General features: G+C 45.1%; 1 protein-coding gene across 2 annotated transcripts; it reads right to left on the bottom strand.

Moving 5' to 3' along the window:
* Nucleotides 1-761: 761 nt before the first annotated feature.
* Mrps10 (mitochondrial ribosomal protein S10) lies at nucleotides 762-10,253 on the bottom strand. Of its 2 annotated transcripts, none has more exons than XM_027389123.2 (7): nucleotides 10,161-10,253; nucleotides 7,263-7,327; nucleotides 7,107-7,176; nucleotides 4,854-4,990; nucleotides 3,873-3,981; nucleotides 1,864-1,953; nucleotides 762-1,503 (listed from the first exon to the last, which is right to left on the bottom strand). In XM_027389123.2, the coding sequence occupies exons 1-7, from the start codon at nucleotides 10,206-10,208 to the stop codon at nucleotides 1,420-1,422; spliced, it is 603 nt and encodes a 200-aa protein (XP_027244924.1). In that variant the 5' UTR covers nucleotides 10,209-10,253; the 3' UTR covers nucleotides 762-1,419. The 2 variants fall into 2 exon arrangements, with proteins under 2 accessions (XP_027244924.1, XP_027244923.1); XM_027389122.2 differs by having other exon boundaries at nucleotides 1,034-1,503; nucleotides 7,107-7,179; nucleotides 10,161-10,250.
* Nucleotides 10,254-11,947: the final 1,694 nt, after the last annotated feature.

Genomic DNA, 11,947 nt, shown 5'->3' with positions numbered 1-11,947 from the left:
GTGGGTTCTGGGGATTTGTAGCAGCCTTACCCAGTCCGAATCTTGCCCGCTCAAGATCTGAGTGTGTATGACTAAACTAAGTAACTTGGTTTATGGGTATTCGTCTGAAAATAACTGGAGATGGATGCCCACCCACTGAAATGGCTGTGAGGATTGGTCCTTGGTGGCAAGCATTTGTCCTATCACGTTTTTATGGTCTGGATTTCTTTTTACTACATTTTTTGGATACAAGTGTGTCAGACCACTGCTCTGCCAGGGCCAACACTGGTCTTGCTCCTGCCTGAGCAGCTAGTTCCTAACCCTGAGGCTGACTCCTGGGGTAAAGTATACTTCAGGCTTGCCTTGTGAAGGACAGCCGACACCTGAGCAAAGGTCACAGACAGGGGCTGTAATTCTCCCCACGGTTTGGACAGTGACGGAGAGGTCAGCACACTAACAGGTATGTATTCAGAGCACTCACACCTGATAGTAGGTGGGGCAATGAGTGAAGGGAACAGAGAAGTGAAGGAAACCACACAAGACACGAAGTGTACCCTGCGGCTGCCATGTCAACCACTTTCTACTTACCAAGCTGAAAAACAAAAAGCACAAGTTTCAGCCCAGTGTAGTCTTGCCTCACTCTGGGCATTACATGCAATTTAATCTCACAGCTAAGTAGGTATCTTCGAACAAGGCAGGGACACCTACCAAACAAGGACGCGATCTTCGAGGAACTGAAGAAAACGATTTATGTGCACCTAACAGTACTTACAAACCACTGGTTTTATTTAGTCATTAGTATATTGGTATATACATGTCACACATATATTCAGTCTCTGAAACAGAGCACTGCCATCAGGTCACTTGCTGACCGCCACCTCCAGGCAGCACACGCTGGGCTGCAGAGGAAAAGGCCAGACTTCCAACCACTCAGCAGTCAATTAACCACAAGTTGTCTTGGGAACTTCAAAACAAAAATGTGTGTGAAAACTGTATCACTCATTTTCTAGTGAATGAACAAATAAACATTGAAAATTAGGACAAACTAGCCACATGTGGTGGTACAAGCCTTTAATCCCTGCATTTGAGAGGCAGAGGCAGGAGGATCTTTGTGAGCTCAAGAAATAAAAATGAATGAATAAATAAAACAATAAAATTAGCGTAAGCTGATAGGTCAGCCGAAGCTACTCAAGTATTTAAATCTGGATCATTTATTTCAGGTTATACAGAAGTCTGCTAATGTTTGTTCAAACCAGAACCCAAGAAATGTCAGGTAGAAAAGAACAAATGCGGTGGTTCTCCAGAGACCAAGTCTCCCACGCAGGCTCCATGCACTGCTCAGGGTGTGATGACTCTACAGAGCAGGTCGGGCAGCCTCAGCTGGGGCGCTCTCACACCAGGCTGCTCAGTTCAGATCCCAGCACAGGTGGCATCCCCAGGCTATGACTTGCTTTCTTCTTTTTCCTCAGTGAGTGCTTCCCACATCGGCTTCTTGATGTGTTCTGGCAACTGCTGTATCTGTGTCTAAAACCAAAAATAAACCAAACTGGAACGCAGTATGGACTTTGAAATGAACTCTGCCTACAACCCAGACCTACTGACCTGTCATATCCTCCTGCTTCTTGTTAATCCCCTGCCTTCAAGGGTTTTCAAGGAGAGAAGGGAGCATAAAGCATGGTGTATAACTGCTTGATCCCCAGTGACCTCCGAGTGGAGCCGTATTGTGGTTCCCAAGTCTAAACAGCTATTAGGGAGACTTCCAAGGTGGCTCGAGGAGGACTTGGGTAGTGGTGGGGCAGGTTCCCCATGTACCATAGACCCTCACCCCCACAGCTAGGACAAAACAACCCAGCCAGCCCCCTTGAGGCAGGAATCAGGACATACCTTTGTTACTTCCATGGCAACCCCTTCGGGTAAGTTTCGCTGGATATATTCCAAGTAGACATTGGCTGTGCATCCGGTCAAGTGTTTTAACTAAAACAGAAAAATGAAGATGTCCTGCCGCAATGTCAGATCACACTGAGGTTCTCTTCGTCCTTTGTCACTCCCACCATGTTCCCTCAGTGATAAAGCCTGTTCTGAGAAATCTTACACAGAATCTCATTTTTAAAATATATAGGAGTGCTGGAGGGTTTAGTAGTTATGAGCCCTGGCTGCTCTTGAAAAGGACTCAGGTTCAGTTCCCAGTACCCACACAATGCCTCATAACCATCTGTAACTCCAGTTCCAGGGGATCCAATTCTCTCCTCTGACCTCTGCTGGCTGTAGGTACACATGTGATGCACAGGTGTACATGCAGGCAGGCACTCATACACAAAAAATTAATAAAGCTAAACAGCTTTTTAAAAAACCCACATAGGAGCCAATAAGATGTTTTAGTGGGTAAAGGCACTGCTCTCTAAGCCCGACAACCTGAGAATAATCCCCGGCACTCACATGGTCAAAGGAGAGAACCGGCCACCACAAGATGTCCTCTGATCTCCACACATGGCTTATGGCATGTGCCCCTATCCCCACAAATAAATAAGTAAATGTTTTTGTTTGTTGTTTTGGTTTTCAAGTCTTGGCTTCTCTGTGTAGCCTTGGCTGTCCTGGCCTTGAGCTCAGATATCTACCTGCCTCTGCTTCCCCAGTGCTGGGATTAAAAGTGTATGCTACCACCACCCAGCACAAATACATTTTTTTTTTTTTAAGTATAGATTCCCTGTTTGTTGTTGTTTTTTTTTTTTTTTTTTTTTTGTCAAAAGAGAAGTATAGCTCCACTGACTGACCTTGATGAGGGCTGGAGAGACTGCTCAGAGGTTAAGAGCACCGACTGCTCTTCCAGAGGTCCTGAGTTCAATTCCCAGAAACCACATGGTGGCTCACAGCCATCCATTATGAGATCTGGTGCTCTCTTCTGGTGTGCAGATATACATGGAAGCAGAATGTTGTATACATAATAAATAAATAAAATATTTTTAAAAAAATGCTACATGAGTGTTCTGCCTCATGTAAGTCTGTGCACCACAAACAAGTGCCGGTGTTCTTGGAAGCAAGTGAGGACAGTGGGTCCCTGGACCTGGAGTTCCAGATGCTGGCTGACAGCCACAGTGTGGGTGCTGGGAATTGAACTCAGGTCCTCTGGAAGGGCAGCCAATGCTTTTAACTACTGAGCCACCTCTCCAGCCCCTTGTTTTGCTGTTTGAAACAAGGTCACTACATACAGCAGTGTAGCCTCCAGCTTTCTGTCCTTGTCTCCCATACAAGTGTATTCTAACACATCTGACTAGAATTGTTTTTTTTTTCCTTTTTTTTTTCCAAGACAGGGTTTCTGTGCGGCTTTGGAGCCTGTCCTGGAACTAGTTCTTGTAGACCAGGCTGGTCTGGAACTCAGAGATCCGCCTGCCTCTGCCTCCCTAGTGCTAGGACTAAATGTGTGGGTCGCCACTACCCAGCTCTGGCTAGAATTGTATAGCATATCCTTTTATCAAGTTTTTTGTTGTTTTGAAACAAGGTCTCATAGAACCTAGACTACTATCGAATTCACTGGACACCCAAGAAGACCTTAAACTCCTGATCCTCCTGCCTCTCTCTCCTAAATGCTGGGATTACAGGTGTGAGCCACTATGTTCGGGTAAAGTGTATAAAATATTAAATAGACTTTTGAAATTGAAGCCAAACGGTTTCAGTGCTGTTTCACGGGGCCTTCACATGCTGAGCCGCTACCAGCCCTGCTCTTCTTTCTGAAGTCCATATCACTCTAAAGGATGGCTTGGAGTCTGCTTTTCCTATTGGACAGTGTTCACAAGAACAAGAGCCACCTTCCAGACCCGAGCGAAGTCATGCTACATGCTAACAAGAAGTTCTGGGTGTTCCACAGATGCATGCGGGCTGAAGGGGAGGAAACCCACCTCAAAACATCTGTAGAGTGTCCTCATCTCATACTGAACCCTGTGCTTCTTGAAAATGTGCACTGACTTGAGAAGAGTGAACCGCTCAATCTTCCTTGGCGGCTCATGTCTGAAAGAATGGGCACAACAAACTTGAGCTGGGTGATGGGACACGTGAGTCACTCCTATCAAAGCACCGTCCCACAGCTGTGCAGGCCAGACTCGTTCAATTATAGGCACTAACTGCCACTTACTGACTTCCATTTGTCAAGCCTCATCTGTAACAGCTGCTTTCACAAGTCTCAGGCCAAAATAAATATTTCAGATAGCAAGAGGAACCCTGCCCACACCCCAATCAAGCAGTGCCATGCAAGAACGAGCACACCTCCCAAGTCCCTCCCTCACATCCCAAGTATGCCAGTTTTGAAGAGCGACAACAGTGCTAGGATCATTTCTGGATACACTGACAATCACAAAACAATCTGTTCTGGGAAACAATTTAGTCTTCTGTTTTTGCACAAGGGTAGGCTGGTAATGCCTCCAAGGAGCCCTGTTCAACACCAGAAGGGGCAGCATCAAGAGGCAGCTCCAGTTCACTCTGCAGTGACTTCACGGCCTCCCAAGCTCAACTTACTTAAAGCTCCAGGAGGCCATGGTGCTCACGTGGCTGCTCACAGTGGAGGTGTCAGCCAATGAACATTATGGCCAGTCTCAACAGAACAGTGCCTCACAGCCTCCCTCATGCAGATCCCAGACAGAAGGCTTTCTGGGTTACTTATGCCAGTGCAATCTCCAGAAATGGTTTCTTTCATTTCCTTGTTTACTCATTTAGGACTTAGCAATTCTAGCAGACAAGAAGAGACACCACTTCTCAGAGGATAACACAGGACAAGCTTCAACTTTACCCACAAACTCACCCTCTTTTACAAGCTCAGATCACAGTCTGGTTCCTGGCTAATCACATGATAGCAGACAAGTCAGGTTTGGAAAGGTCATACTCACACATTAATAGAAATGCCAAGTTCTTTAGCAGCGAGCACGGCAAAATATTCGTAACTGTCTAATACAGCCTTGTCATGGGCTTTCACTAAGATGGACAGGCGTTTATACAATGTGTCTGGCTCATCAGACGTGGTTATCTGAAATAAAGAAGTTTTGATTTTGGTGCTTGTAATACTTATAACCAGCAAATTTAACATATTATTGGTTGAATGATTTCAGTTTGCTAATAAATGTGAAAAATGGCAAGCAATGTTTAAAACCACTAGCTTAACTACTTCCAATGTCACATACATCTGCAAAAATGATCTTCCAAACCTGTCAAAATCTACTAAGGATCAGACAACCTTCAATGTTACTACAAAATCACTATGAATGTTCCAAATTAATTACTACCAAGCCCCAGATTCTACTGAGAAAGGGTTCAGTGTCTGCTAACAAGTGACCTGGTGAGAAGGTTGGGACTGAAGAGCTACCTACTGGTGGCTGGAAAATGAGAGAACTGTATGATTTCCTGGTTCTCTGTGTACTCATGTTTAAGGTTGGGTAATGACACTTGTACTAAAAGCTCATGGCATTCCTGCAAGGAAAACCTACGAAGACACACATTAAAGTGCTTATAAATCGTTAAACACTGCTATACAACTGTTAAACATTGTAATTGTTATACAAAGCCCAGCTAGCTCTATTCATCCTTTTTTATTGGAGTTATTCATGTATGGCTGGCCTGTCTTCATACAGAAATTACTCATGTCTAATTAAAATGTTATGACACTGGCTGGACCTTCCACACTAATACCTAAAGACCTTAGAAATAATGGGCTTGACATTTCTGACTTCTTCTAGGAGGTGAATTATCTTCATTTCCTTCACCCATTAAACCGGTAAATGCTATTACTAATCTAGTGAGTCAGGTTAAATACCTTACCCTGTAAAGAGAGCTACTTAACAAACAGGAAGGCAGACATCTACTCAATTACTCAAGTAAAATGGTTGGGAAAACAGAGGTAACTGACTTCTGATCTTTTTTTTTTTTTTGGTTTTTTGAGACAGGGTTTCTCTGTGTAGCTTTGGAGGCTGTACTGGCACTTGCTCTGGAGACCAGGCTGGCCTTCAACTCACAGAGATCTGCCTGCCTCTGCCTCCCGAGTGCTGGGATTAAAGGCATGTGCCACCAACGCCTGGTCAGCCCCAATATTTCTAATATTTATTAAGTGAATAAAAAAAAAAAAAAGAAATAGTTGCATACTGTGAATAACACGATTTCATGTCATACACACACACCTATGTGTGTATGCATGATTATGTGTACATATATACATATGTGTATATATATGTGTGTGTATGTGTGTGTGTGTATTTATAATCATACCAACTAAAAAGAAATTTTTTTTGAAGGTGGAAATGGAAGGATTTGGAATTTTTAGAACGCTAGAAAAAAATCCAGATAGACTGTGGAATGCACACCTTTAATGCCAGCACTGAGGAGGCAGAGGCAGGTGGATGGGATCTCTTGAGTCTGGTTCCAGACTGGTCTGCAGAGTGAATTCCAGGACAACCAGGGCTACACAGAGAAACCCTGCTTTGAAAAAACAACAAAAGTGGAAAAAAAGAAAAAAAAAAATCCAAGTAAGAGTTAGGAGTAGTGACGCACCTGTAACCTTACCACTTAATACAAGGTAGGAGGATTAGGAGTTCAAGGTCATCCTTGGCTCATAGCTAGCTCAAGGCTAGCCTGGGCTAGACAGCATCTTGTCTTAAACTCCATATGGTCACATGGCTAACTACTTGTGTATTCCCACTATGCCAAAGATCTGTGTCAGTGTGAAGGGAGCACTGTTCATGCCCAGGCTCAACACTCTAAAGAAAAGACTTAAAGGCTACTGAAAGACGATTTTTCTGCAACATCAGGATTCAGCATTGCTAATTATCGCATTCTTGAATTATGCTAAACTAAGAGCAGGAGAGTGCTCATTACCAGTATTTGGGGTAAATAATATATTCCTTTAGGACTTACTTTGACAGCATGAAAAATAGCACAGGTGCTCTTCCCAGAGACATCAGTCTGCAGTAAGCACTTGCCGCTATTCCAGTAGAAACAAATGCAGGTGTCTGGGAAATTATTAGTGTCATTCCTTTTGCTGTTGTTTCTTGAGATGGGGTTGCATGTAGCCCAGGCAGGCCCTGAACTTGCTATGTGATCGAGGATACCTTACATGGCCTACACTGCCATGTCCTGGCTAATGGGGTACCTACCGTGGGCTTGGTCAAATCCTTTGGAACATCGATGTGCAAGCGTGACAATGGAGCCCACCTCACACTGGTGCTGCTGTGTGGGAAAGAGAGGCCTCAGTCAGGCAGCATGGAACCCCATTTTCTAGCACAATTAAGCACATCTAGTAGCATACTTACAGCAGGAGGCCACCAGTTTGGGCTGTGCTGCTCTTAGAACCATTTACAGACAAATTCCCCAATTCCTAAAAAGAATGGAGGAGCAGGTGTCAGAGACAAAGTCAGTTTCCAGAGCACTGGTGGTTTCTCCCGCAAGTCAGAGGTGCATGTGCCCAGCCAAGGGTCAAAATCTCTTAGAGGAAGACAGTGGGCACGAGAACGACCAGATTAGAGTCCATCAAAGACAAAGTGCCTACTGCTCTTAGGACCCTGGTTCAGTTCCCAGCACCCACACTACTAACTCTAGTTCCAGGGCATTGATGCCTTCTGGCCTCCGTGGGCACCCACATGCATGTGGTACACAGAAAACCCACACAGGTACACACACAGACAAATGAATTAAAAGCGAAACAAACAAAACAACTCAGCTAGGCATGGTGGTGCATGCCTTTGATTAGAGCACTTGGGAGGTGGAGCAGGAAGATCCATGAGTTCAAGGACAGTCAGATCTACAGAGTGACTGTCTCACAAACAACACAAAAATCCTTTAAAATTACATGTCTGTATAATTTAATCTGTAACAGCTGGCATAATCTTTGCTTGGCTAAAGCACCTTGCCTGTAAAGAAATACAGCACACATCATGCCCATACCCATCATTACTGCAGGGCAAGCAGCCCTAACTCAGTACTGCCCAAACCCTTTTAGTGAGCGCCCCCTGGTGGAACTGTTTTAGGAGGCAAACAGCACCAGAATGTTTGGCTTCTTTTCCACCCAGTAGTCCTTTAGACTTTCCTGAGATTGAACAGTGAAACCCTAGAAAGCAGCATTAAAAATACAACAAAGATGGAAATGACTGGCAAGTAAACATAAAGCTTAATTACACAACTAACGGTGCACTTAAAACAGCCTGCACTCAGCACTTGGGAGGCAGAAAGAGGACCTGTGAGTTTGGGCCAGCCTGGTGTACATAGCAAGTTCCGGGACAGCCAGAACTGCATAGAGAAACCCTGTCTCCAAACAAACAAATGCCCAAACCAGCCCATGCTTTCGGTTCCCTGTTCTTTCTTTACTCCTGCTGTGAGACAACAGCTTCCAATCTTACTTGCCTCACAAGCAAGGCATAATGTAAGAGCATGCCTCACTCCTCACTACACTCACACAGTTAAGCTCTACTACACGGTGACCCAAACCCAAGACACACAACGCTTCCTGGCCTTAGTCTTCCTCTAGTATTTTTCTTTCTGAGATGGGGTTGCATGCAGTCCAAACTAGCCTCAAACTGGATGGAGAGAATGGCCTTGAGCTCCCAGTGTGTCTGCCTTCACCTGCAAGGGTTGGCTGTGAGCACTGACCTAGCTTTGAGGGCTTGGGTGTGTGCAGATTTGGCTAGAAAAAGTTTTACTTACAAGCACAAAGATTTCAGTCTCTAGCATATTTTTCTTAAAAAAAAAAAAGTCTACATGTGTATGGGCATGTCTACATACATGCATGTTTGTGCAGGTGCAAGTGTGTGGAGGCTAGTGGAAGCTGTTGGGTGTCAGTCTCCACCTACTTCGTTAAGGAAGGGTCTGTCCCATCCCCAAACTTGAGTTTTCTTGGCTAGTGTGGAAGCCAGAAAGCTTCAGTGGCCCTCCTGTGACTGACGGCAGCTGGGGTCACAGGTGAGCATTGAACCCCCATCCTCACAGCTCTGCAGCAAGTGCTCATAGCCGCTGGACACCTCTCTAGCCCACATCCATTTCCCTAAGAATGGTGGTTGGTTATGAAAGTGTGGCTGGGACCTCTCATGAATCATTAAGACTGCCAGGAGCCCTGAAACCAAAGCTTTGCAAAATAACACTAAGACTTTTTTACTTTCATTCGTTCACTGGTGCACAGTGGATGTCTCCAAAGCTGCATGAGTTGTATTATATACTAAATATTGTTATGTTATACACTAAATATGCTTCACATACTAAAACATTAGTCTTCATTAAATTTGCTTTTGCTTCGGCAAACAGTTTTTCTAAAGTGTTAACTACTTAACATATTCGACTCCAAGGCTGGAGTCAGTGGCAGAACATTTGTCAGGTGTGGGCGAGGCCATGGGCTCAATCTCTAACATGACTTTTTTTTTTTTTTCCTTTTGAGACAGGCTCATGGAGCCCAGTCTGATTCTGAACTCTTCATGCAGCTGAGAATGAGTCTTGCCTCTACCTCTCAAGCAAGTATGTGGTTGTACAGGTGTGGGCCACCACTTCTGGGATATGTGGTGCTGTCGAACCAACAAAGGGCCGCCTTCAGGCGTGTTAGTCAAGCCTCTAGCCACGGAGCTACATCCTCAGCACCTCCCTTTTCCATTCGCTTTCTTTCTTTCTTTCTTTCTTTCTTTCTTTCTTTCTTTCTTTCTTTCTTTCTTTCTTTCTTTTTGTGTGTGTAGGTTCCAAACAGGGTTTTTCTGTGTAGCCCTGACTGTCCTGTAACGTGGCGATCTGTAGACCAGGCTGGCCTCAAACTCAGAGATCTGCCTGCCTCTGCCTCCCTAGTGCGGGAGGTCTATTTCTATAGACAGGGTCTGGATGGGCGGGCCAGGCTGGGGCCACCTTCCTTTTGCTTTCCAAGCGCTGCTATCACAGCGAGCCGTCACGGCCAGGTCTCAGCTTAGTTGTCGAAACTACTGAACGGCCACTGATGAGATTCTCAAAGGTTCCTGGGAACCGCCGGGTCACAGGTTTTCCCGCCTCCTCGCCTCCCCGCTCGCCCTGACGAGAAAGGAGCGCTCCTGAGCGCGCTTCCCTCTCTCCCGCTCGCCCCTGTCTCAGCAACCAGACAACAGTCAGCCCTTTCTTGTCACTTTTTAACAACAACCCAAGCAGGGTGGCAGCGAGACCCGGCGCCTGCGCCTTCGGCCCGCCGGCTCGCCCGCGCACCCCTTTACCTGCCGCCAGCGCCGGCACACGGCCGCACACGCCGCGCGCAACGCCATCTTGATGCCCTGACCCCGGGATCGCTTCCGGGGTCACAACGCCGTCCTCCGACCATAGAGTTCCACCGAGAGACAGAGAGTGCCTCCTTGCGTTCCGCAAGGAGGTGGGTCTTCATTTTTTTTTTTTAATTTCGACTTTATTATTTATTATTCACTCATTCAGTTATCTTTTTGAATGGGTGCGTTGCTTTTGTAGTTTGGATAAACTGGCTTCAGCCCCGACCTAGTTATCAAGTTTTATATAAATGCTGTTTATCCTAAAATCCTGCTTGTCTTGGGTGGTTCAGTTTGGTTAGAGACAAACACAAGAAAACACATGCTTGAACAGAAGAAATTTACTGCTACTACTGAGATCAAACTCTGACATTTTGTCTTATTGCAAAAGCTATTTTGTCTTAAACTTTCTCTACACCAATTGAAATGCCTGGCTTGTTAATGGAAACTTCTAAGCTTTGTTTTTCAAAATGCCTTCATGTGCAATCCAACTTATTGAAAAGCTCTACAGTTAGGAGCTCTGGTTTCTATTTAGCTGGGTGACTTGATCAAATTTCTTCCCTTCTCTGAACCCATTTTCTCATTTGCCAAGTAGAGGTGAGAGAAGAAATTATACTTATAGGAGAGGATTTAATAAGATACTGGTATAGTGTTTAGTCCGATACCTACCACATGATAGATGCCATCATTTGTCACCCAGATCTATGTCTTGGGTCTTCAGAGACTGTTGGGGAGATAAATAAGGATCAACTTAAGGAGAAGAATACATAGTCTCTCGATAAAGCACTGTGCAAATGTAAAGTTGTATCTCCCACAAGTAAGTATTGGTCAGACAAGAGATCTAACCAAAGGGTAGAATGAATTGGTCCAGATGGCACAAACTGGTGAAAGATCTGATAGTATGAACCACGTGCCTGCTCCTTGGGCTGACCTCTGTGGTGGTATTTCTATGCCTCTCTATGGAAACAGAGTCCTCATTAGTACTTGGCTGGATTTGGCTTTGCCCTACCTGGGCAGGTAACCCAGAGGCAACCTCCTCAGAATTAAGCTCTCTCTAATTCAGGGTGGTCCCTCCCAGTCATTGGTCTGTTCTGACAGTTACCCTAACCTGCTACTTCATCTCCCTGCTACTTCTCTCCTCGTGGCACCTACAGGATGGCTCTTCAGCCAGCCTCCTGCCCTTCCAGGTTGTCTCAGCTAGGTGAGTGTGCTGTACCCATAATGAGAGAACAGCTTGAAAATGACTTCCACTTAGTTTACCTAATCTCATCCTTATGAAAATTATTGTATCTTATTTTTTAGGTGGGGAAACTGAGGCTCAGAGATGAGTTGATTTGGTCAAGTTCAAATGGTGAGTTACAACTGAACATGCAATCATCTTCGTAATCCCAATTCAAGGCCTAATCTACCCTGTGCAGTGGGCTGGTTATGTCTGTGGTGACGATCAGTTTTGTTGTCTGTTTTGGAGGAGAGCACTGAAGACACCCACCCTCCCTATACCCACATTACAAAGAAAAGGCAGTTGTCTTTTTTTTTTTTTTTTTTAAAGATTTATTTATTACATATACAGTGTTCTGCCTACGTGCCAGCAGAGGGCACCAGATTGAATTGTAGATGGTTGTGAGTCACCATGTGGTTGCTGGGAATTGAACTCAGACCCCTGAGCAGTCAGTGCTCTTAACTTCTAAGCCATTTCTCCAGCCCAAGGCAGTTGTCTTTATTGACTTGGTGGCATGGTCTGCTAA

The sequence above is a fragment of the Cricetulus griseus genome (genome assembly GCF_003668045.3).
Source record: "Cricetulus griseus strain 17A/GY chromosome 1 unlocalized genomic scaffold, alternate assembly CriGri-PICRH-1.0 chr1_0, whole genome shotgun sequence".
Classification (NCBI taxonomy): Eukaryota; Metazoa; Chordata; class Mammalia; order Rodentia; family Cricetidae; genus Cricetulus; species Cricetulus griseus.
Note: the sequence above shows the minus strand (reverse complement) of the source record. Positions and strands in the feature narration are given on the sequence as shown.

Excerpts from the sequence above, each read along its gene's own strand:
- Mrps10 (XM_027389122.2), bottom strand. The coding sequence starts at position 10,208 with ATGGCGTTGCGCGCGGCGTGTGCGGCCGTGTGCCGGCGCTGGCGGCAG. Across the intron at positions 7,180-7,262 it reads CAAACTGGTGGCCTCCTGCT|CAGCACCAGTGTGAGGTGGG; the intron begins GTAAGTATGCTA and ends TTTCCCACACAG. Across the intron at positions 1,954-3,872 it reads CACTCTACAGATGTTTTGAG|TTAAAACACTTGACCGGATG; the intron begins GTGGGTTTCCTC and ends TTTCTGTTTTAG.